General features: G+C 38.2%; 1 protein-coding gene and 1 pseudogene across 1 annotated transcript; one reads left to right on the top strand and one right to left on the bottom strand.

The window, feature by feature from the left end:
• Window positions 1-16,205: 16,205 nt before the first annotated feature.
• LOC140932397 (uncharacterized) lies at window positions 16,206-19,319 on the top strand. Its single transcript, XM_073382009.1, has 3 exons — window positions 16,206-16,902; window positions 17,485-17,669; window positions 17,886-19,319. The coding sequence occupies exons 1-3, from the start codon at window positions 16,319-16,321 to the stop codon at window positions 18,980-18,982; spliced, it is 1,866 nt and encodes a 621-aa protein (XP_073238110.1). The 5' UTR covers window positions 16,206-16,318; the 3' UTR covers window positions 18,983-19,319.
• A 416-nt stretch (window positions 19,320-19,735) lies between these two features.
• On the bottom strand, window positions 19,736-21,421 carry LOC140930147 (uncharacterized; annotated as a pseudogene).
• Window positions 21,422-24,483: the final 3,062 nt, after the last annotated feature.

Below are 24,483 nucleotides of genomic sequence, written 5' to 3'. Positions count from 1 at the left end.
CTTCGCAACTTGAAATCTTTTGCTGATCTTCTTGCATGTATTCATACATTTATTGAAAAGTCTTAAATAAAATTTCGGTGAATAAAATATAAGAAAACCGAAGATTTGTCGATTGGTAATAAACAGGTGTACAATGTTAACAAATATCCTGCTCCGCCTTTTTTTTATGCTAATGAACCCCAAAATAAATTGACTAGAGGTGTCTTATTACTGCACTATATAGTTTTAATTTTCTGTTATTGAAGCAATTCCACTAAACCCTTCGTGTTCTTTCGTAGCACCTTCTCGAAAGGGCTCCTGCCTTTGCACAGAATTCTAGGTAAGTAAGAACTCTAGGCCTCTTCTTATAAGTTAATTATAAAGTGGAAATTTAATATCATATTTTCGAGAAGTTTAGCAACCTCCCCAATACGAGCTCATAAGCGTTTCCATTTGAGACAAACCGCCGCTCTATGTTTCGACGACGGCAACGAGAACGCCGGAACAGCAACTCTGCGGCATTACACTTTTTTGTACATTTTTTTTCCGTCAATGCACGACCTCGAAGTAAAATTGCCTAATTTCACGTTTTATGGAGGGCGCCAGACAGACGACGTCGAACTTTCTTTTCTTTTTAATTATGAACTTGGATATGGCTCTTAGGAGTTCAACGACAGGAGAGTTTGTTTGATAAAGAGAAGCAGTTGCTATACAGGGAGTCCCAAAAGTTCGTTCCTCTACTTTATAAGTCTGTAACGCAGTACAATTGGACTTGATCTTGACTTTCAATCTAATTTAATATTTCATACTTTTTGTGCCATCTTTCTTTCGAAATTCGATTTGTGTAATTTCGCGCCAAAGGTGCGCTGCGCGAGTAAATTTTCCGGCCATATATTTTTTGCATTTTGTAGCCCGAAATGCTCGAACTCCTAACTTGTTTTGTGTGAATATCGTGAAAGATAAACCCTCTCAACGAAAAAAACACTCAGCTACGTGCGAGCAGAAGCATGTATTTCTATCTACTGGTTTTTCAGTTAAAGAAATTCCTAAAACAATGGAAAAATCCGAATGTTGGGTCGTAAGATGGTCATAGAGAAATGAGGGTTTTACAGACAAGAAACGAGGGGGAAGACCGAAAGTCCTGAATAAAACCGCTAAAATAGATTTTAAGGAGGCCATGTACAAAACAGGAAACCCAACGAGTAGCTCTTACAACAATTAGCAAGTTAAGTCTGGAGCGGGTTCATGAAAAGCAAAGTTTGGAGACCCCTGAGACGGCAAAAAAAAAACTTTACTCCCGGCCAGGGCCGTCCGCCAAGCAACGTTCAGCTCGTCTCAAATTTTTCAAGTAGAACAAAAGCCTTACTGAGGAAAGGGAACGGAATGATCATCGTTTCTTGGATCAAGGCCCAAAATATATTGTTTTAGCTGCCTAATATAAAAAATTATATTGTTTGGGGGACGAAGTGACTCCTGCATACTAGGTGATAAAAAAAAATCAAAATGAATCATCTTGGGCTCTACATGCTACATGGCTTATCTCACTTAATACCGCAACGGCTACAGAATGTGATAAAAAAAAAAAAAAACAAAACAAAGGGGGATGCCGATAGCTGGACTTCTGAACACAAGTACTCGATAGAGTAAGAAACATATTTTAGAAATTTCATGTAAAAATAAAGTTTTCATCAAAAGTTATAGCGCATGAAATTAGAGGAACGAACTTTTGGGACACCCTGTAATCAAGCTGAAGTGTGGAATTTCGTGAAGCCATTTCTATTAAACGTTTTCGCTGCCGTCGGGAGCTCAGACATGCGAATAAGATTTAAGTTAAAAAAAATATTCGGATAGTCTCTTCTTGTGGTGCAATGAAAGAAAAGGGATGACTGAATAAGAAACGAAAACAACTCTTCATTTGATTGTATATGTTTAGCACGAAAGTACTAATTGAGGCCGGACACCTCATAAATTTTACGTCTCCTATACTGGAGAGGGGAGAAGCACTTTACGTGTTCATCCGAGCCAAGAGAAGGTCTCACCGTTTGAAGGATAAAGGCGATACCTTCACTCAGTTATTTCAAGACTCTCAGTATTGGTCCGGCCTCTAGTATCGACCTCGCGGCCTTCCGCTCAGGAATCAAGTGTTCTACCGAGTTGGCTAATGGCCTTATTCAAGGTACTGAAAAGGTACTGCGTGAGATCTGCCAGACGGAAGGCATGCGTTATTTGCGAAAAAGCCGAATTCCATGCTGCCAAATGTAATAAATAAGGCTGGATAGGTGTCCTCAAGTGGTGTCCTTTATATATGTGGTAACTGAAGTATATTTATAGGGTGGTACAGAATGTGATATAGTACATAGCAATACCGCCAAAATGTTTTACCTATTTGCGATATATGGTATTTCTACGAGAGATTTTCATGAACGAACACCCTTAGATATAAGTGACATGTTTTTGTGTGTGTGTGTTCTAAGGAGATGCAACCGGTCCGGGTATATGGTGAAATATACTTTGAAACCAATTTAAATTGGTAATCTAACGTTTTTCTGACGTCGTGCGATAAATGACAAAGCTTAAGATTTCTTTACATGGCAATCTTTATTTTTTTGAATACATGAGTCTCTGAAAATGCATTCAGCTGTGTTTTGTCTCTATTTTGGTTCATTCCGTTTGGACTAATCCGAAGAAAAAAATCGTTGGATAGAGAGTACGTACTACTTCGCCAAGCAGGCGTAAAACAAAAGTGTTGTAAAGTATCTGTTGTAGGATAAAAGTATCATTTTTCACTATTTCCAAGACGTCTGGTTGATTATTACGTACATCCGCTCTTAAAAGTCATCTACTTTACATGGCAAATTTTCCATGAAAGAATAAGAATAAGAATTATGCAGGTCTTGGAGGCTGCCTGCTGAGATGGATAACATCTCCTCTTATCAGCATAATTCTCCTCATAATATGGCTGAGTTTGTTTTCGCCATGCGATTGGTCAATTTGCGGTCTGTAACTTACTATACGGACCAAAATTTTTAAAGAAAATGCTCATTTCGGAGCTCTAAATCTCTTTACCTCGGAAAAAAGGTTTTTAAAATAAATAAAGTGATAAGGACGCCTGTCAACCTTGAGGACTTGGATGTTGACTTTGGCCGTCAACATTTTAAACTGTGTTTATTTGTGAACGAAGGCGATGAAGAAACTAACTCGTAATCTTATCGACGATGATTCTAGTCAGTGTTTGAAAATTTTATCGTAGTACACAGTTAAGAAGACGAAAATCGACTGGCAGAGATTCGAGATGTTTTGCCTAAGAGAAAATGAGTAATTCCTTCAACAAATATGATAACAAACATACCTGCACCCGATCATCTTGAACGCCATTTGCAGTGTTTTTTCAAATACCAACGAAAGAAAGATAGAAGCGAATTCGAGCCAGACACAATAATGTCCAGTTTTCAAAAGACTCCAGCGTCACATTAACGAGTGAATGCTTACAGTGCTCTTAGTTTCCACCGAATAAACTTTGAAATATGTGTGTAAACCCTGAGGACTGGGATGTTGACTTTGCCTTTCCAAATTTTAACTTAGCTTTGTTTTAATGAGAACGAAGCTGTTGTAGAAACTGAATTGTAACCTTACCGAGGAAGAGAATTCTAGTCAGTGTTTGAAAATTGTAACCGAGATCACAATTGAAAACGAGAATGAACTGGCAGAAAGAGAGGTTTTCCCAAAAACAATTAACGAGCGAATCCTTCGACAATGACAACAAACTTACCTTGAAAAGCTTCTTTGCCTTTTGCAGTGTTTTTTCACAAGGAAAGACGGAAGAAAGATGGAAACGACTTCTAGAAAGACATAGTGTCCGGTTTCCGTTACATTAAAGAGCTAAAACTTACAGTGCTCTTAGTTTTGACCGAATAAACTGTTTCAACATGGTGAATTTGTTTTTACTTTCTCGGAAAGCCTTCGTTATGTACTATTGTTTTCGTGCGCCAATAAAAATTTTCTTTTTTGACGCCTGTCAAATGACTGTCAAATCGTGCGTCCTGCACTTGTTTCCGGTCCCCCAAACAGGAAGAAGCTATATAATAAACATCTTATTAGCCTCGTCTTTTCGGTCGGTACTGTAAAAGACTCGGTCCGTAATTTACAGTACGGACCGAAAACTCGGCTAATTAACAATTATTCTTTGAAATCGAGGTGAATAGTGGCAAAATATTTACCGAGACGCGAAAGCGGCGAGGTAAATATTCCCAAAGCCACTATTCACCGAGATTGAAAAGAATAATTGTTTTAGTATATACACACGAAGTGATCTCAACAAAATCAGAGAGGAAACCATTCAAAAGTACGATTTGATTGACAGATCAAATCACGCGTAAGTTTAAAAATAGATCTTTGCAGAAATTTCAAACATGGCAATTCACAAGTTTATCATTTCGCAAACAACAGCGTAATGGCTTAAATGGAACCGCTAAAAGTTTGAACTGTTTCCTTACCTGAGAAGAAAAGTAGAGCTGTGTTGTTTCCTGTTGACTCGCCAAGTTTTTAGCCAAAAGGGTTTGTTGTGTCGTTCTTCGCATGAAGTGCTGACAAAAATGGCGGCTCAGTTGCTCGAGGTAAGACGTCGTCTTTCTGTATCATTCTTTTTCCTGTTTACTTGAAACGTAGAATTTCTGCAAACATTTCCTTTTAAATTTGTTTGTCATAAATAAACTTCGATTTTTGAGCCAAAATTTTCTTCTTAGAAAACGCTGAGTTCACGCAACGGCTTCTTCTACGCGAATACACGGGAGTTGTAAACAATCCATCGAGCACAAAACTCCTGCTACAGTAAATTGAAAAACGCCGTATTGAATCCTTCCAAGTCTTTTCTTGCCTTAAAAAAAGTCAGCCCTAGGATTCTGTCGACTTTTAAAAGATCTTTCTCTAAAAAATGAGAAAAACACTGTGCTCACACATTATCCACTCGCTAGGAGGTGAATATTGTTGAATAGTCCGAGATAGCGAACCAATCAGATTGCTTAAATCACCAAGATCACTGAGTGTGTATATACTAATAAGAGGTATATGTATATCTTACTCAGCCTCATCAGGAGCCCATGATAGGCTCCTCCTGGCCTTATTCGATAACTGTTTAGTAGAACTCCAGAATATATTGTTTCTTTATAGCAATCATTAGTTAAAATTAAATCGAGATGAGTGTGCTGGAAGTTCACATTCTTCTTCTTGAAGTTAATCGTAAATCGTAAATATATATTTTATATACGATATTGTTTTTCATTTGTTTGAAAAAAAAATTAATTAGCCAGCCGTCTGAAGGAACAGCAAGTGCGAATAAATGATCCTCAGACTATTGTCAACTATTGTCTTTATTCTGTGTTTGTTGAATTGACTTGAGACACTGTTGTATTTGTTAAACATGGATTTGGTTGGAGAACAGAAGTATATGTACTATTGTCTGTAGAAGAAACAGATGTGAGTAAAATCTTTCATTTGCATTTGTAGAGCAGATCCTTTAGCAGCAATTTCAATTAGGGAATTCACAAGTACTATATCAGAAGCATAATAATAAAGAAGGCTGGATAGGTGTCCTCAACTGGTGTCCTTTATATGTGGTAACTATAGAGTGATACAGAATGTGATATAGTACATAGCAATACCGCCAAAATGTTTTACCTATTTGCGATACATGGTATTTCTACGAGAGATTTTCATGAACGAGTACCCGAGATATAATTGACATGTTTTTGTGTGTGTGTTCTAAGGAGATGCAGCCGGTCCGGGTATATGGTGAAATATACTTTGTAATATCATAGGTGACGAATTACTCCTTAATTTTGGCGCGAAATTACAGCGTTAATTTGTAATTTCAAATGTGAAATTACTGAATTGCCATGGCAACCTGACGTTCGTCTCCGTTTCAAGATGGCGACAAAGTTTAAAATCTCATGAATGAAGATGTCAGGGCATAAAAAGAAGCTTTAGAAAACCTGAACACACGAAAGAGCACATCAAGAAGGATTCTTAGAGGTATGTTGTCGAAAAATTCCGAAAACGTAAGCCAAATTTCAGCTCTACACGTTTGAGAGAGTGGAGTTCACGATCGATCGATACGATCCAGGATAAACAAGTCAAACTGAATCCTCGATTGCTAAGGTAATTCGTCACCCATGATATTAATAGGTAATCAAATGGTATATTCGTGAAATTAGGGAATAATTTCACTTGCGTTTTGTCCAAATCCTAATAATTATAAGGATTTGGACAAAACGCGCGTATATTAAAGACTGATGGTAAATTTTAAGCTCGGTGAAGAAATGAGAAATGATGTGATCAACATGTCATGAGTACGGGGCAAAGAAAAAAATCTGAGTCCCTGACAGGGCTAATAGGTCAGAATTCCCGTCGGAGAAGATTTTTCAAGCAATGTTGAACTTGTACGTACATGTATTGATTCTGGTTATTCGTAGACAAAAACATACTTAAGTGTCATTGTCTGAGAAAATGTTCCAGGGGCCAAAAGTTGTGGTCAACCGATTGGCTGAAACTTGGCACAGAAGTTGGGTATAATGAGATATTTCAAAAGCCCCTTTGGCTCACTTCTCTGAGTTTTAGTTTTGGAGTTACAGGGGGGGTCTCATTTTTTGCCCTTTGAGCACCAAAAATCCAGCCTTCCAGGGGGCATTTTGAAAGTGTAATAAGACCCCACTGGTAAATTGTGCTGCCAAAGGAATTTGACCATGAACTCTACTATAATAGAGCTTTCAGTTCATGCATGTAACTTTGTCCTCAAGGTTTTGCATAGAGAGGAGCCTGGGGCTAGAGTTTGGCCAAAATTGATGTTAAAATTACAACCCAAAATAGCCATTTTTTAAAATTTCACTATATTCACCTGCCTTCTTGCATAACTTCCAAACCTATACCCCTGTTTACTTTAGTCACCCAGTTATCAAAATCAGTTGAGAAAAATTTGGCTTATTATGGTTTATTGAATTTTTGGAACAAACACTTCATGCCCCTCTAAGGCGATGCAAAATGGAATTTTGAGCCTAATTCAGGCCATAAACAAACCAAATTGTTGACAAGAAGCCCTTATTCTGTATTTGGTAAGTGAAAATGAATTGTCAAAGCCAAATCAGTTTCGTTGTTTAGAAATACACCGGTTCTTACCTTAAAATTGATCTAAAACGGGCCTCTGATTAGCGCAACAAACACATAATTTAGCAAAACAAAGGTGATTTTATTCTTTGAAAACCTAGTAACCACCATAGAACACAAATGATGATGTTCTGATGTATATATAACAATCTTTTTACAAGATGCTTAAATTTTTCTTTGATTTATAGTCAGTTTCACGTCATATTTCCAAGCAGGGAAAGTCTCCATATTTTGTCAGGCCCATTTTTTTTTATATTTTTACCAGATAAATTTAGCTTATCAAAAAGGGGTAGCGAATGGTAAAATCCGAGACTCGCCGAGACGCCGAGATCCTAGTTAGAAATCCGAGCCCGAGACCCTTTGGTGAAAATTTTCGAGACTCAAAAAAGTAAAAACAAACCATGAAAAAACTAGACTTCGAGACTTATCAAAAACGCTTCCGAGATTTCGAGATCCTGCCAAAATTTTCCGAGACCCACGTTTTTCAAGGTACCATTCGGCACCCTTTCAAAAGGTTCGTTAACATACAATCTTCGTCTGACCTTGTAACAGCCTGAATAGTTGTTTTAAATACCCATCAGCAAAGGAGCATGATCATACATACGTAGATTACACAGACATATTCGAGCTTCAGTGAGCCGTGAGTATCGAGGTGAACTGTGATTTTCCGAGTCCTTTAGAGCTGAAAAAATGAAACCATCCATCCACGGTTAGGAGAGCTGGATAACAAAAAGCTTGTTTTGCTTTTATAAAGAAAATAACCCAAACAAAGCCTTGCATTGAGATGATGCACTTGTTATTACATCAAGCTAGGTGGCCCACCATTTTGGACTTGAAGAGTGTGGGGACTGGACCGAGCTCCCGTCCAATCCTTCTCCCGTTTCGCGGAAATTATGCAAATGTCTCAAAATTTGTTCAAGTTCAGAAGTTTCGTCTGAAGCGCAAATTAAATTGCCCAAGCCAGTTCTTACATATGTTTTAGTACAATGTTTAACTAACTTATAGCTTGAGTTTCAGGAAAAACCAAGGTGTAACACACGCCTAAAAACTAAATCAATCGCCACTTTCGGTCTAAATTTAAACTTCGTTGAGTTGAAAAAGAACCAAAACTAAAATAAAATTGTTTACCTTCCACATTATCGTTAAGATAAGAATTAACCGCCATACTAAGGCTAAAACCCTTTATAAATTGATTTATCGGGGAATATTTTACCACACTTTCTTCCTTTTTGCGTGCGAGCGAAGTTTTGAGACCGCCTCATTTTGCCTCAAATTTTGGCTGTTTTCAAGTCGCCGGCCAGGAAAATTGATTTTGCCGATTTTCTCCAAATCCAAGTAGCCTTTTGAAAAACAAACTACACCACGTTTAGTTACTTACTAATAAGTATGTATGGACAAGATATGAGCGAAATTAAATTTTTGACCGTGGCCGCCGGTTGCTCGATTTTTACAGACATTCGCTCTTAAAGAGATTTCACATTATAGAATTACCAAGATGGCGAAAGAAGAAATTTTGATGAAATGATGACTTTTAAAACTATTTAAGATATGGTAAACGTGCAGCGTTTACGAAATCTTCGAAAAGATTAAAAAAATCCTCGGGAGCTGGTCGGCCACGGTCAAAAATTTAATTTCGCTCATATCTTGCACGTTTCGCGAATGAATTTGACTTTGTAAGGTAAATTTAAGTTACAGCCCACTAGTATCGAAAAGCGCCGGCTTTTTGGCGGCTAAAACTAGCTAAAGTTGTTTTGTTTCGATATTTTTGACTAACTAGTTGGATGTTACTAAAACAATTATTCCTCTCGCCTTCCTGGCCTCTGAGTCAATAACCCATGAGGCCGATTCGGGCTCGAAGAATAATTGTTAAATAGTATAGGCTAATCGTGGCAATGGGTCAGAGCTGGCTAGGCTGTAGGTGATGATAGATAGGCTTTGGCTGTGGACGTGAACACGGGCAAAGACGGAGCCGTAGCAGCCGTAGATGGAGGACTGTTTCACACAGGTATACATCGGGAAAACAAAAGAGCAGTTGTATTGAACAATTCATCAACAAAAGCGGTTGAAAGGTTGTATTTCATACTATGGGACTTTCCCCTGGTACAGGAGGTGTTAAAAGATAACTCACGGAGGCAAAGCGACTCAATTATTCATACCTCTTATTAGCCGAGTTTTCGGTCCGTACTGTAAATTACGGACCGAGTTTTTTTCCATCGATTTATGGCCCAAGCGTAAAGCGCGCGGGCCATAAATCGATGGAAAAAAAACGAGGATCAGTGGCAAGAACAATATCTCACTCGTTCGCTTCGCTCACTCGTGAGATATTGTTCTTGCCACTCGAACATAAAATTCATATCTTCTCGCCACCGTGTAATATCCTCTATTTAAAGTAAGTTACGGACCGCAAATTGACCAATCGCATGGCGAAAACAGACTCAGCCATATAATAATGGATCTTATAAAAAAGTGAAAGATCATTTAGAATGTTCTTCGCTCTTGTATTGGCCGAATTTATTCTAGAGACGAACTATTCGTCTAGACGGATTATCCGTCAGACAGATAATTCGTCCATGTATAAATCCGAAGACGAGGTTTGACGAATTATTTGTCTAGGTATTTTACGCGGGTTACACGACGGAAACAGGAAACATTGCGAAAATATAGAAACCAGTCCCTCTCATGTGGAAACTTCGTCAAAAGAAAGTCTCGTTCCGTCTAGGTATAAATTTAGAGACGGATCATCCGTCTAAGACGAATTTTCAGATTAGCACGTCTTCATGACGTGCTAACAGACGAATCACCCTCAGACGAATTTTGCTCCATAATTCCTCTTAGCACCGAATTTATACTTGGACGAATTATCCGTCTCAGACGGATAATTCGTCTCTAGTATAAATTCGGCCATTGATAACATGTACTTCACTTAATATGTGTTATCTTTAGTTAGAATTAAAAACCTTTCGAATTAATTCTGGGTGAGGAGCAATAGGGCTTCTTTTAGACGTTAATTGTAAATTGTAAATATATTTTTAGTGTAACGATTTTTTGAAAAAAATGCTTGAAAACACATAACTAGCCTTCTGACGGTGCACCCTACAAAGTGATGAAACCGCAAGTGCGAATAAACGACTCCCACGAAGAAATAAATATGTTAAGTCCAGAAATTGGCAGACAAAACAAAGATAAATGTGCAAATAACCTCGTAAAGGTTCAGGCCTGTGCAAGTTTTCGTATACGACCTGATACTCGAAGAGAAGTTTTACCCAACTAATTGTAGAACTTTGTGTGGACACGCTTACTTGGTGCCTCTACAAGCTGCTTAAACGTTTTACTGCGGTTTCTATTGCTTTACAGTGAATAAGAAAATAGGAAACCATAAGCTTAAAATTGCTTATCAATTTCTCTGCTCTGAATCAAAACTTTTATAGGACCCATACCGCAACAGCTCAAAATATTTTAGGTCTTTTATAATAGGAAATCGCACACATATTGCTCAAGACTTCACAACTTGAACTCTTTTGGTGATCTTCTCGCATATATTCATACAATTATTGAATAGTCTTGAATAAAATTTCGGTGAATAAAATATAACAAAAACCGAACATTTGTCGATTGGTAATAAACAGCCGTAAAATGTTAACAATTATCCTGCACTGCCTTTTTTTTATGCTAACGGCCTCCAAAATAAATTGACCAGAGGTGTCTTATTACCGCACTATGTAGTTTATTTTTCTGTTATTGAAGCAGTTCCATTAAATCCTTCGTGTTCTTTCGTAACACCTTCTCGAATGGGCTCCTGCCTTTGTACAGAAGTCTAGGTGAGTAAGAACTCTAGGCTTCTTCTTATAAGTTAATTATAAACTAGTGGAAATGTAATATTATATTTCCAAGAAGTTTAGAAACCTCCCCAATACGAACTCATACGCGTTTACATTTGAGACAAACCGCCGCTCTATGTTTCGACGACGGTAACGAGAACGCCCGAAAAGCAAATCTGCCGCATTACACTTCTTTGTACATTTTTTTGCCGTCAATGCACGACTTCGATGTAAAAAACTGCCTAATTTTACGTTTTTGGAGGGCGCCAGACAGGCGACGTCGAACTTTCTTTTCTCTTTCTGAACTTGGAGATGGCTCTTAGGAGTTCAACGACAGGAGAGTTCGCCTATGTTTGACAAAGAAAGGGTAGTTGCCATAATCAAGCTGAAGTGTGGAACGTGAATCCACTTCTTAAATGAACTTTTCCGCTGCTGTCGCAAGCTCAGACATGCGAATAAGATTTAAGTTAAAAAAAATATTCAGATACTTGTCTCCTCTTGTGGGGCAATGAAAGAATAGGAACGAAAATTCTCAAGGAATTTTAAAAAAATGTGCACCAGCCGTAGTTAAACAGGGGCACCCAACGACGGTTTCCTCCTAAAACCATTGAAAGCACTTTTTAGGCTATCCAGAGTACTTTTAAATCTGAAGAAATACACTTTAAGCGGCACTATAAAATTTGTATCTCTTCGTTCATCCTAGGGCAACTTTAGTCTTTTCGAAATAACATGGGCTTCAGTATTTTTTCCCGAAAATTTTAGATGCAATTCAATGTATTACGAAAGTGCGACAATTTTCTGATTCCTCTCTCCATCACATTTTTTAATCCGAAAATTTTTGGTTTCCTCTTTTTTGCGAAAAATAGCCTAATCGGGGAGTAAAATCTGAAAAATTAAACTTCAGAAAATCGTAGTGAATTTATTAGATAAGCATCTAGAAATTCTAGCCGTCCTCAAGCTACAGAAAATTCTAGGCAATATTTGCTTCTGCGAACAGATAACAGTCGTTGGGTGCCCCTGGTTAAATGCGAGCAGTGGCTAGTACATACATGTTATATAAAAGGCATATTTCAAAAACTGAGAGAAAAGGAGATAGAACTTTTTTAATAAGTTAACTATAAAATTTTCTTTACAAATAGCATAATGAGATGAAGCTTTAGTGAGCAATATGACGAAAAGCAAACAAACAAGGCCGAAATATTTTTCAGGTATTTTCTCAATCAACATTGGGCAAAACCATATTAAATGGTCATTTTTCACTGTTTCCAAGACGTCCGGTTGATTATTATGTAGATCCGCTCTTAGAAGTCATCTACTAATTACCTATTTTCCATGAAAGAATAAGAATTATGCAGGTCTTGGAGGCTACCTGCTGAGGTGGATAACATCTGCTTTCATCAGCATAGTTCTTCATATCTTACTCAGCCTTATCAGGAGCCCATGATCGGGGTCTCTTGGTCTTATTCAATAACTGTTTAGTAGAACTCCAGAATCATGATATTGTTCCTTTATAGGGATCATTAGTTAAAATTAAATCGAGATTAGTGTGCTGGAAGTTCACACTGCTGACTGCAATTCAAAATCTTCTGGAAAAAAGGTAGTGACTCTTAGATCATTTAAAGTTCCTCTGAGATACCATTTCATGAATAAATTATGAAGACGTTGTCGTCTGGTGATAAATTAGCCTTTTTAATTCAACATGTATTTCACTTTCATGTTCTCGATGATTATACAAAAAAAAAAAAAAAACTTCACGAAATAATACGTACAGTTAGGAAATCTTGGTGAGGAGCATCAGGCTTCTTCCTGAAGTTAATCGTAAATCGTAAATATATATTTGATATACGATATTGTTAATTTGTTTGAAAAAAAAAAAGCTTAATTAGCTAGCCGTCTGAAGGAACCGCAAGTGCGAATAAATGATCCCCAGGAAGATAAAGCTCTTGACGGATGAATAGATAAAATCCAGAATTTGGTAGCGGAAAAAGATAATTATGCAAATGACCTCGTAAGGACTCTTGATGCCTCTCTACTTCCGGCAGGGAGGGGGGGGGGGTGGGGTGGGGGTGGGTCGGGGGTTAATCAATAAAGATTTATGAGAGGAAATAACTGATGAATCAATTATGGCATAGAACAAAAAGAACAAGAGGAGGGGTTGAATATCAATTACTGTCTAATGTTGCCCCGTGAAGTTTCTTTTTGCAATTTCTTCCAGCTGAATGTCCGAAAATCGGATCCGGGATCGATTTAGGTCTATTGACGTTGATTCCATCTTAAACAAACTACTAGCTGCTTAAAAACGTTTTACCGCGGTTTCCATTGTTTTACAGTGAATAAGTATTTTAATAGGAAATCAATAGGTTAAAATTGCTTATCTGCTCTGAATCATAAACTTTTATAGGAACCATACCGCAACAGCTCAAAATGTGTTAGGTCTTTTACAAAAAAAAAATTTAGGTCTTTTAGGATATCGTACACATTGTTCAAGATTTCTGAACTTGAAATCTTTTGATGATCTTCTCGCATGTATTGATACTTTATTGAATAGTCTTGAAATAAAATTTCAGTGAATAAAACGTAAGAAAACCGAAGATTTGTCGATCGGTAATAAATAGCCGTATAATTTTAACAAATAAAAGCTAGCTATTAAAAATATCGTAGAATGAAGAGATGGAAGCCGACGGGAAGAGAGTAAGATCGCCCCTCGAAAGCCTTTGAACCAGAGTCGACTCATAAATGCAATGCATTGTGTATTTTAACATCATATCTTTTGTGCATTTTATTGTCCTGACGAGATATAAACTGCGATTTTGTTTATACATTTTAATGATAGTACGGAAAAGTGCGTAAACGACCTTTTGCCTGGGTCGCTAGACTCATGACTTCACTAGCTATTTTCAGTACATTAAGAAACGTAAAACTATTATAAAATTATTAATATGCTTCTAATATTTTGCTCTTTGGAATTTTCCGGTTTGATTTAGCAAACTTATGCATCGGTTAGGAATGATTGTAGGTGTGCGCGCAAATCACACATGATTGTCAAATGGGGTGACTTTTCGGTAGATTATAGAATGGCAGTCGCGAGAAATGTGTCATTTGACTTCCGTTTTGGACTGAGACATGCGCACAAAGACCGGATTACCACTTTTTTCGGCAATAAAAAAATCCCATTATCGCAGAGTTTTCCTTGCATCGGAGACTCTGGGAACGAGTTTGACTTACCACAAAAAATATCTGTTTAGTAAGCGTATTTCAGTATTGCATTTCACCGTGAGTATTGTGAATAGGCCGTTTTACAGTTTCAGGTGGAAACGAAGTTTGAGTTGACCTTGTTTTGATACAGCCCTTCCTGCCGCTAAATTTGCATACAAATTGGAACATAGAGAGACTTTGTTCATTATTATAGTCCGGCGGCTTAGCTCGAAATTTTAAGTGAATTCTGCACTTTTAGATACAAGCATGACATTTGGCACACTGATTGTGGTCACCAATACATCAAGCATTTTCAGATATAGTGCAGGCCAGATTTACGTCGGTTTCCATAGAAAACACAATTAATTAAAATTCATGTAAGTTTAATGAATTCATTTGTCCTAGTTTATCAGGACATAGTGTTATTTCGGTCATTCAACCAACCTGTTTACCACGTACATCTTGTTTATAACACACCTTTTAACCTTAACTATGCCTTGCCATGGCAACGGTAAACAAAGGAAAACTAAAACTTCAACGACTGAATAAAATTAATGTGTCTTTAGTTGGTTTGATTATTATATGTAATACAACTAATATCTTTGTACATAGCTTCGTTACCTAATTGATTTCACATTTTTCTTACGGACTAAACTTAAGGTGATTCTCTAGTTTTGCACTGTGCATCCCTCACCGCGCATAAAAAGATGGCCTCGGTGAAAAAGAGCTACTGCAGAAACATGATTTAAATGACTTCGATCGAAGAGAAGCGTTATTGGAATTTCCCATAGCAGTTTTTTTTTTCTGGTGAGATGAGTCTCAAAGCGTTGGAAATGTGCCTAACGTAAGCGGTACGCGTGTTTCTGAGTTAAAGTTCCTCACTGAGGCCTTCGATAGTGGATGTTGCGCTGAACCACTTTCATGACATGTAAGCTTCATCTTTATGACAGTATGTCCTAACTGCTTCATCTTGATGTAAATTCCATAAAATTGAATTTTTCAATCCTTTTTTCAACCTTCCACGTACATGCCGCTTTAAAACCTACCCCAATCCTCCCTCAGAGTCGCAAGAAATGCAGGTGGTGCGCACTATCTGCAGCTCTGCCGCAAAAACAAGCACCTTTTTTATTTCGTTATTTTAATAATAACAATGCTTCCTTTCAATGACAATTCTATATGATATTTTCTGTCCCATAGGACACTCAAAATTCCTTCAAGTATAAATAAGCCTACTCCAGGCTCCAAGATAGTGGGAAAAACGGAGCAAGACAAAATGCACGAATTTTCGAATCATTGTTGACTAGTGAACATTTCAACTGCATCAACTACATGGACTATCATTTTAATGTCTGCTTCTTCTCCGTGCAAACAGACGCATTATTGACCATGTAGGTTTGATGCTGTGGATTTCTACCGGAATTTTTTCTTTTCATCAAGCGATCCAGTTTCGTCCTGTTGAACGTTTCGCGATGAGATCTTTGCAACACAGCAAACGACTTGAAAATGAGGAAGCCGAATTCCATTTCCTATGGCAAACCATTTCCCCTGCAGTCAACTGCAAAATTTAATTCTCCCGTCTCATAAAATGAAGTCAAGTCTTGTTCAAAAATAAGGTATCCAGCACAAGAGTCGTAACGTTTCCAGTTAACAGGACACCGAGATTTTTCAGTTGTTTCCTTCTAGCAAATAACTCATCATTAACATCATTAACCGGTCAGTTGCTTGAAGCAGCGACCTGTTTCCAGCGTCTTCAAATACATGCATCAGGAGTTCTGGACTTCCGGTTGGATCGCACGGCATTGTGGGTAGGCGGGCTCAGAAAAGTGGGCATCAACTTGCAGCTTCGCCATATTGGATTACACGTGCAGGAATATAGAAAATACAGTTGGACTGAGATAAGTGGGCATCAAATCCTTGTTTGGTCGCCATCTCTGCTTTTTTGAAGTTGTTTCGCTTGATTTATTACCCTTTGTATTCATAATCGACTCGAAACGAGACTCACTTACAGAAACTCCAGTGACAAGGCCAAAACAGGTAAGGAGTCGTATTTCTGTTCCGTTTTGTTTTTATCTCCTAACTAAAAGAATGGACAGAAGTCGGAGCAGAGGTGAAGCTCTGATAGTTGAATACGTTTTAACTTTTTATTTATTTTGTTATAATGTAGGTGTGACATGAGTCGTGAAGAGCTGCCTTTCGAGGTTATCCAGACATGGAAACCTGAGCAACTGAAAGAGTTCTGTCGCAAGCGGGACTTGAAGGTTTCAGGAACCAAAGCTGAACTTGTAGCCCGCGTATTTGCCGCGGCAGAAATGGGCATTTCCATCAAGCCAACTGCTCTGGAACGAATTGCTACTACCGAAAAAGAGAAGGCAAAATTACTCATAACGCCAAACGGGACCTCAGTTCCAGATCCTTTGAAACTGAAGGATGGCTGGGTGAAGGAAAGCGAGAACATGACTTCTTGGCCACCGATATACCTGAGTGATATAACATTGTTTTTGATGATTGATCACCCAGGGAAGGATGTGGACTTCCACAAACGCGTCCTAAGGACAGGGAAGGCGTATCGTTTGTTTGACTCTGGCTGGTTGAAAGAGATATCATATCATAAAATCACGGATGACTCGGAATATTGCTTTTTAAAAGCAAAATGCACTCATTCCATGAAAATATCGGATACACCGCATTCTGCATGGATTTGTGCGAACAAGAATAATGGCTTTATAGTCAATGCCTACTGTACATGTGTTGCTGGGTTTGTATTACCAAGACAGATAAAAGTGAACATAAATTAGTATTAATTTGTAGGGTCAAACCCTATTTTTCATCTCATTTCATAGTTTCATGTTACTGGTGTGATGGTGCTATATGGTGGTAGGGACTCAACCATGGAATTAAAAAGGGTACAAGCTCCTTGAAACTAAGAGAGAGTCATGGTATAGTATAAACCAACTAGTGGTCTATTACAAATCCTTCATTCTGATTGAGTGAGCAACTAATGGCCTATTAATGATAGGCCGTGCCTGGCAAAACCACCTGCTTTCTTGCAATTTGATTTTTTTTCAACACAAAATAATGGTATCCACACTCACAAAACAGATTAACTTGTTGGTCTATACTAAAACAATTAGAATTTGCATCTTTTTGTGGTATTGGCCTCTGGCCCTGTGGTGCATTTGTCATATAGCACATTCTGACTTGAGGTCTAATTATTAAATAATTGGGAGATGAATTTCACAAAACTAGGAGCAGGGCAATATTATTCTTGAGCCCCCCAACAGTGTTGAGGTTTTTAGATGCTACATGATTATTTTCATTCCCTTTTTTATAATTTCAGAATGAGCAGCTCTTGTATTCACATCACAGCATTGCTGTTTAGAGTTGAGGCTGCTAATAGAAGTGGAATGACCAACCCAGCTTGCACATCAAGACAATGTGTGTGGAATGTCCCATCAGAAAAGACAGTTATCAAGCCAGCAAAGATTGCTGACATGAATTGGAAGTCATCAAAACTAAATAAAGGTAACTAAGTAAGATATAGTAAACATAGGACATAGGAATCACTGCTATTGGAGAAATGCTGAAAAATGAATATGCTAAACTATTTTGCAAACAAGGCTGAACTTCATTCATGCAGCATCACGATACAGTGTCCCTGTAATATTACCACAAAATGTAGCAATCTCTGAGCCTATGATTACCTCATGATTTGATCAGCTTTGTTTTTGTTTTCTTAAGAACCTACCAGACCAACTGTAGACAGCAGGCGTAGCCTCTTTCAGCCGGTAGAAAAAAACAGGGCTCTGGATGACAGTGAGAGAGGGAGAAGTTTCTACGAGAATTTAAAGGGTACATTTCCAGACTCCTGTTTTGTGTTGATGGGTCAAGCTGAATGCACACCAGAGCCACTACAACCAATATCCACTCCTAGAGAAAGTGACATACTCTCCAGTGATGAAATTGATGCTATCGAGGAAATAACTGTTGGTCCGACTGAAAATGAGGCTTGGCACCAGCAAAGGGAGGGCAGAATAACTGCCTCAAATGTTTACAGGGCATTGACTAAAGTAGAATCAGTGAGTCAAGCTGAATGCACACCAGAGCCACTGCAGCCAATATCTACTCCTAGAGAAAGTAACATACTCTCCAGTGATGAAATTGATGCTATAGAGAAAATAACTGTTGGCCAGGCTGGTAATGAGGCTTGGCACCAGCAAAGGGAGGGCAGAATAACTGCCTCAAACTTTTATAGAGTATTCACTAAAGTAGAATCAATGAAAGTCAATGAAGAAAATAGTGCCGATAAACTTGTTGATAGCTTATTGGGAAAAGCTAAACCACCTACAAATTTACCAGCTCTTAAATATGGCAGAGATATGGAGCCCATTGCAGTTAAGGAATTCATCAAATACTTCAAAAAACACCACAAGGACGTTAGGTATAGAGAATGTGGTATCTTTATTGATAAAACTAAACAGTACTTGGGAGCATCCCCAGACTTACTGATAGAGTGCTCTTGTTGTGGGGAAGCAGTAGTAGAGATCAAGAACCCTTTTAGCATTGCCAATGAAATTCCCTCAGCAGATAATTTGTCATACTTATGTATGTGTAATGGACAAGTAGCTTTAAAGCAGCAGCATCAGTACTTTGCACAGGTCCAGGGTGAGATGGCCACAACAAAGAGGCAATTGGGCTATTTCTTTGTATACACACAAAAGGGCTATCACTTGGAAACAATCAGATTTAATGCCACATACTGGCATAGGCTCAAAGAAAATCTAACCTGGTTTTATAGTAATTGTCTTTCACCAGCCCTGAAACTACTGCGAAAATAAATTGTTTAAAAAAATACCTAGAAAATGGATCTGACTGATTATATAAACAGGCAATCATATTTCCATGGAGCCTGCACAATATAATTGAACAACTACATGTATTATTGTATTAGTCATTGCTTTATTTGATCCTTGATATCTAATGTCAAAAGTATAAAACATTCATCAAGTTGTTAATAAAAAAATTGCTTCCTACACTGATTACACTGGTCTTATTAAGACATCAACATAAATTTTGTATTACTGGGGTAGCCAGGGTTTTGTCAAAAGGGGCTCAAAGGGGCCCAAGGCTTAAAAGGGAGAGGCCTGTGCTTTTTCTGGACTTGATTGTCCCATATATTTACTATATATTACCTTTCAGAGAGGTGGGCCAGGCCCTTTAGTCCCCCCCTGGCTAAGCCCCTGTTTATGCATATTTGTGGTAATGTCATCCTACCAGTGCAAGGAAATCAGTTTCCCTAAACCTGTGAACATACCATTGATATCTTGAATTGTGTTATTCCAGAAGAGGCTGAAAAAGCCCATACCCAAACCATGGAGGGAATTATTTTTCAAACGATCCCCCAACCCCTAAGGAATTTCCAAATGAAAAGTGCAGTAGTGTTTTTATGGATGTTTATCTCCTATAAAACAGGTGGCAAATTGACCCCCCCCCCCCCCCCGCTGGAATTTCCAATTTCCCTCCATAGTGGGGGTATGGATTTTCTCGTGAATTACACATTTGAATCTATATCTTGTGCCAAAAATAACGTGTTACTTGCAAAGAGGCTTGTGCAAATTGCATAATGCAGCACAGACAATAATAATGTTATCAAGATTACCAATAAGAGAGATGGGCAGTTCGTTCTTGATTATACGGAATGTTTTCAGCCGCCTGATGGCCTGTTCTACAAAAATGCGTAGATTAGCTACTGTTTTAGTTTTCTGTACATCAGCTTTCGTGAACTGTTCTCGTCCACGTTTCCCTGGCGGAGTAAAAAGGTCAGCTCTGTGAAGCAAAAGATCCTCTGCAATAGTGAATCCACGATCTGCCATTACTGCATCATATGGCTCAAGGATGTTATAAAACTCTGATTCCCTTGTTAAATGGACATCTGAGGTGCGCCCACCCCATGCCTCGGAGATGAAGTTGAAGGCCCCATTTGGGGTGATTGAAACTAGGATTTTTGCAGTATTGTGGTGCTTATAATCTCACCATGTTGATGCTCTGATTACAGGGTTGCTTGGGGTCTCTATAAAAATTTCAGTGCAGTCTATTATATGGCGCACCTTGCAGTATCCTGGTTTTTTGAACTCCTTTGGCAGTGTTTTCTTAACAACTTCCATGCTAGGATTGTATATTGGGCATTTCAGTTCATTAGCCAAAATTTTGACCCATGTGTTGAAAATAGTTGATACGGTACTTCGTGAAATTCCAAATCTTTGTGCAAGGTCTGCATTGGTAGATCCCAAACGGAGTTTCATTAGTGTTAAAAGAAACTCGTCCTTTTGAGAAAGAGCCCGGTTTGGTCCAAATTTTTTTGGTGATTTCCTAAAGTTCCTGCCTTTTCTGGATGTTTTCTTAGGGCCACTCCAATATCTCACTTTTTTTATAGATCCTTTGACAGAGTCAAATAATTTGTGAAAGGCAGGCTTTGATGGGATACTAGTCAGTAAATTTACAGTCTGGTCATTTCTCAGATCTGAATGCTTCAATCCCTTATCCTGTTTGGCTACAATTTGAACTTCCAGCAACTTCACTTTTTCACTTAGCTCCTGTATTTTCTCTGAAAGTTCCACGATTTTTTTGTCTTTGTCTTATCTGCTTTTCAAGCAACACGTGTTCATGCAAAAATTCGAATTTTCATTAATTTCATACCAGCCATGGACATAGCAATGGTCATGAATTACGGATGCTCTGTCTATGTCAACACAATCATTGACAGAAGTAGAGGGCTCAGGGTCTTGGAGCTCAACATCATCACAAGCCAGGTTGTCAGCTGAGTGGTCAAGAACAGGTACTGGTATTTCATCGCTGCTTGTATCTAGCTTAGCTCGTTTTCTGGATCTTACTGCAAGAGAGTTATCCCGTGGCGTTGGTGGTGGGCGTTTGGAGGCTCTCGTTTTCTTGCTGTGACCAAGTTGCAAAGTTGGGTCTGGGTTTTCAGCCGTTGGTTCACCGTCAACGAAGTGTAGATTACAAACTCATGAATCCTTGTTAGGCATCCAAAGAGCCCCATTCAAACTGTTCCTGCTTATATTTTTTGCCCATTGTAATCGGCGTTCCGGGTTCTTCTTTTCTGTCGGGAACGGGAATAATTTAAAGGGTGGCTCGCAGTCACACATGCTTGCTCCATTTTTACAACCATGATGCTCACAGGTCTTCGCCGCCCACTTCCCAAGCCTCTGTCCACTGTTGGGACAGCCTAGGACCACACAGTTTCTGTGGCCGAATCCCATGGACAAAGTTAATCTACATTAAAACAAAAGAAATACGACATAAGTCTGAGTATAAAATAAGCAAAAATCATCCTCGTACCATCTCAAATCGACTACACTCTGCAGCCTAAAATCGTTAGAAGATAAAAACAAAACGGAACAGAAATACGACTCCTTACCTGTTTTGGCCTTGTCACTGGAGTTTCTGTAAGTGAGTCTCGTTTCGATTCGATTATGAATACAAAGGGTAATAAATCAAGCGAAACAACTTTAAACAAGCAGAGATGGCGACCAAACAAGGATTTGATGCCCACTTATCTCAGTTCAACTGTATTTTCTATATTCCTGCACGTGTAATCCAATATGGCGAAGCTGCAAGTTGATGCCCACTTTTCTGAGCCCGCCTACCCACAATGCCGTGCGATCCAACCGGAAGTCCAGAACTCCTGATGCATGTATTAAATTAACCTATTTCTTACTTGACTGTTTTCTCTTTTATACGACTATAATAGTTTCTTTTCTAGCTAAACCGAGTCGCATACATATTTAGAATGAGATAGCACAAACTCATACCATCTGAACCACCTCAACAAAGAGAAAAGAGAGAACAAGGCTGGGCAGATAAATTCCAAAATATGGCCTGCATTTATTTGTATGAAGAGAGGAAAATAATAATTCGCATCCAAACTTACCTGTATATTGAAACAAACCGTGCATTAGATCTAAAACAAGAGCAAGAAAAAGAACTTTGCGGGGGGGTCTCGGGTCTGAAAATTTCATTTGCTCCCGGCTAGCTAGCTGGAATTAGAAAGTTAACCTTGGCACTATATCAGGAAATGACCAGTCTAGGGAATGTAAATATTCTATTAAAGTTTGGTACTTGTATCACAAATCGCATAAGTTTCGAGTTAAGCCGCGGGACTATTAGGGTAGTCGTTAGCACCTGCTATAAATTGGGGTCCTGATAAAAGTAAAATTAATAAAAAAATATAAAAATAATGATAATTAAAACATGCAGACTAATAAAGATAAATACTTCCGCTGCCAGCATTTTCATTCAAGGTCGGTTTTAAATGGCTAATTAGCAGAGTCTTCTTTATTTTATAACGGTTATCCAACCATCTTCTTGCCAATATGCGAAAGTGATCCTATTTTAAGTAACAGCCAGTTGACGTGACTTGGTTTGCAATAGCAGATGTATGACAGCTACTCGCAATCACTTATCTATGTATGACGGTCCCTAAAACTAGCCTTACATGCAACCTTGGAAATTTGAGCACAGGTGAGTGAGTCTGTCCTTGGGCTCCTGGCTATAGCATATGGCGCTTATCGTAGGCTAATCGTTTGTTCCTTAGGAGTTTCTTCGGAAGAAATTCATCTGGCGATCTTTGCAAGCTAAAATATCGTCCCAATTAATACTTAATAATGATATTACTACTGATAGTTTTGGGAAAGATGGCTGACATATATCGTAACTCATAAGTCATAGGCCACAATGTGATTACACAAAAACTATCATATTTATTTCCGTTAATATCTTTCAGAAAGTTGGACGGTTTCAAATGGAGTTTGCTTGTATTCTCAAGCTTGCTTTTATGGCAGCTCTTGTCAGGCTCAGCTCTCAGAGCAACCTAGGTTTGTATTTTAAAAACCGTTTTCCTTGTACTTTAAATCGCATAAGTTTAAGTCCGTCAGCACTATCGATTTCATCTATTTTGAATGATATTGTCGATTTCATGATCGTTCATAGCCTTCGAATCCAATAATGCTTTGGAAACTGGACCTCGTTTGAAAAACGTGCGAACAGTTAGCGATTGGCTTTATCATATGTTTTTATTTGCTTTTCCGTTCACTTTCGAATTATGCTTGGTTGGCTTGTTTAGCTGATCGCGGCTTTCAGTATATGATTAAATAGCCATTGAAAACTCTTTGCCTTCTTTGCCAGCCAGGTCGAGTTTCAAACGTCAAACTCTATTGAAATTGTGCCAATTTAGCCACCACCCCTATCTCTTCCAAGGCAAGCAAGCTGAAACAGTTGTTTGTGTTTTACAGTTTACTCATTTATAACTCTTTTTTATCCTGTCGATTGGCCGAAAATGTTTCGTCAGAATATTGACCGCACACACCCGGCGAAAAATTGCCTGAAAAACAGGTATTAATTGAGGAACTGATCCATTGGGTACCCATGTTATTGCCAAAATCTTTGAATTTAAATTGATCTGACGGCAGACCATTTAAGAGATGAACCATTAGAAAAGTTAGCCAGCCGTATGATAATATATTCATTAAGATTTCGCTTGTATGAATTTTTTTAGGCCAGTTCGTGGATATTTTTTAGGGTTACTTGAACCTTTTTCATTTAAGTTCCCCTTGCATTAATTAAGAAATGGTAAATTTGGGGGGACTAGGGCATTCTTAACAAAACTGGAACTTGCATTGCATTGTTTTAAGGATAATGAAAAATGTTTCGGTTTTCCTAGCTGAAAAACCTTTTTTGACTGTTTAGTTCACTAGATTTTCAATTTTGCATTTGACTTTTTAACCTTTACCTTGGGAAATGGAAATTCAGGGGACAAAACCCAAAAGTTTTTCAAGCCAAGGTGTCAGATGAAATATCCATTATCCAGAGCAAATGTCTGTAAAAATCGAGCAAAATCGAAATTTCGCGGCCACAGTCAAAAAATCACTTTCGCTCATATCTCGTTCATAGATAGGCATAAGTAAGTAACTAAACATGGTGTAGTTTGTTTTTCAAAAGACTGCTTGGATTTGGAGAAAATCGACAAAATCAATTTTCGTGGTCGGCGACTTGAAAACAACCAGAATTTGAGGCAAAATCAGGCGGTCTCAAAACTTCGCTCGCATGCACACAGGGAGAAAGCGGGGTAAAATATTCCCCGATAAATCAATTTATAAAGGGTTTTACGTCTGGTTTAGTGCTGAATTCTTATCTTAACGATAATCTGGAAGATAAACAATGTTATTTTAATTTGGATTCTTTTTCAACTAAACGAAATTTAAATTTAGGCTGAAAGTTGCGTTTTATATTTTAGGCATGTGATACACCTTGGTTTTGCCTGAAA

Source organism: Porites lutea, chromosome 3 (assembly GCF_958299795.1).
Source record: "Porites lutea chromosome 3, jaPorLute2.1, whole genome shotgun sequence".
NCBI lineage: Eukaryota > Metazoa > Cnidaria > Anthozoa > Scleractinia > Poritidae > Porites > Porites lutea.
This window is presented reverse-complemented; position numbering and strand designations above follow the sequence as displayed.

Bases quoted from the DNA above. Each gene is read 5' to 3' on its own strand.
- LOC140932397 (XM_073382009.1), top strand. From the start codon at position 16,319: ATGAGTCGTGAAGAGCTGCCTTTCGAGGTTATCCAGACATGGAAACCT. The intron at 16,903-17,484 runs GTTTGTATTACC...TTATAATTTCAG, and splicing joins TACTGTACATGTGTTGCTGG to AATGAGCAGCTCTTGTATTC. The intron at 17,670-17,885 runs GTAACTAAGTAA...TGTTTTCTTAAG, and splicing joins GTCATCAAAACTAAATAAAG to AACCTACCAGACCAACTGTA.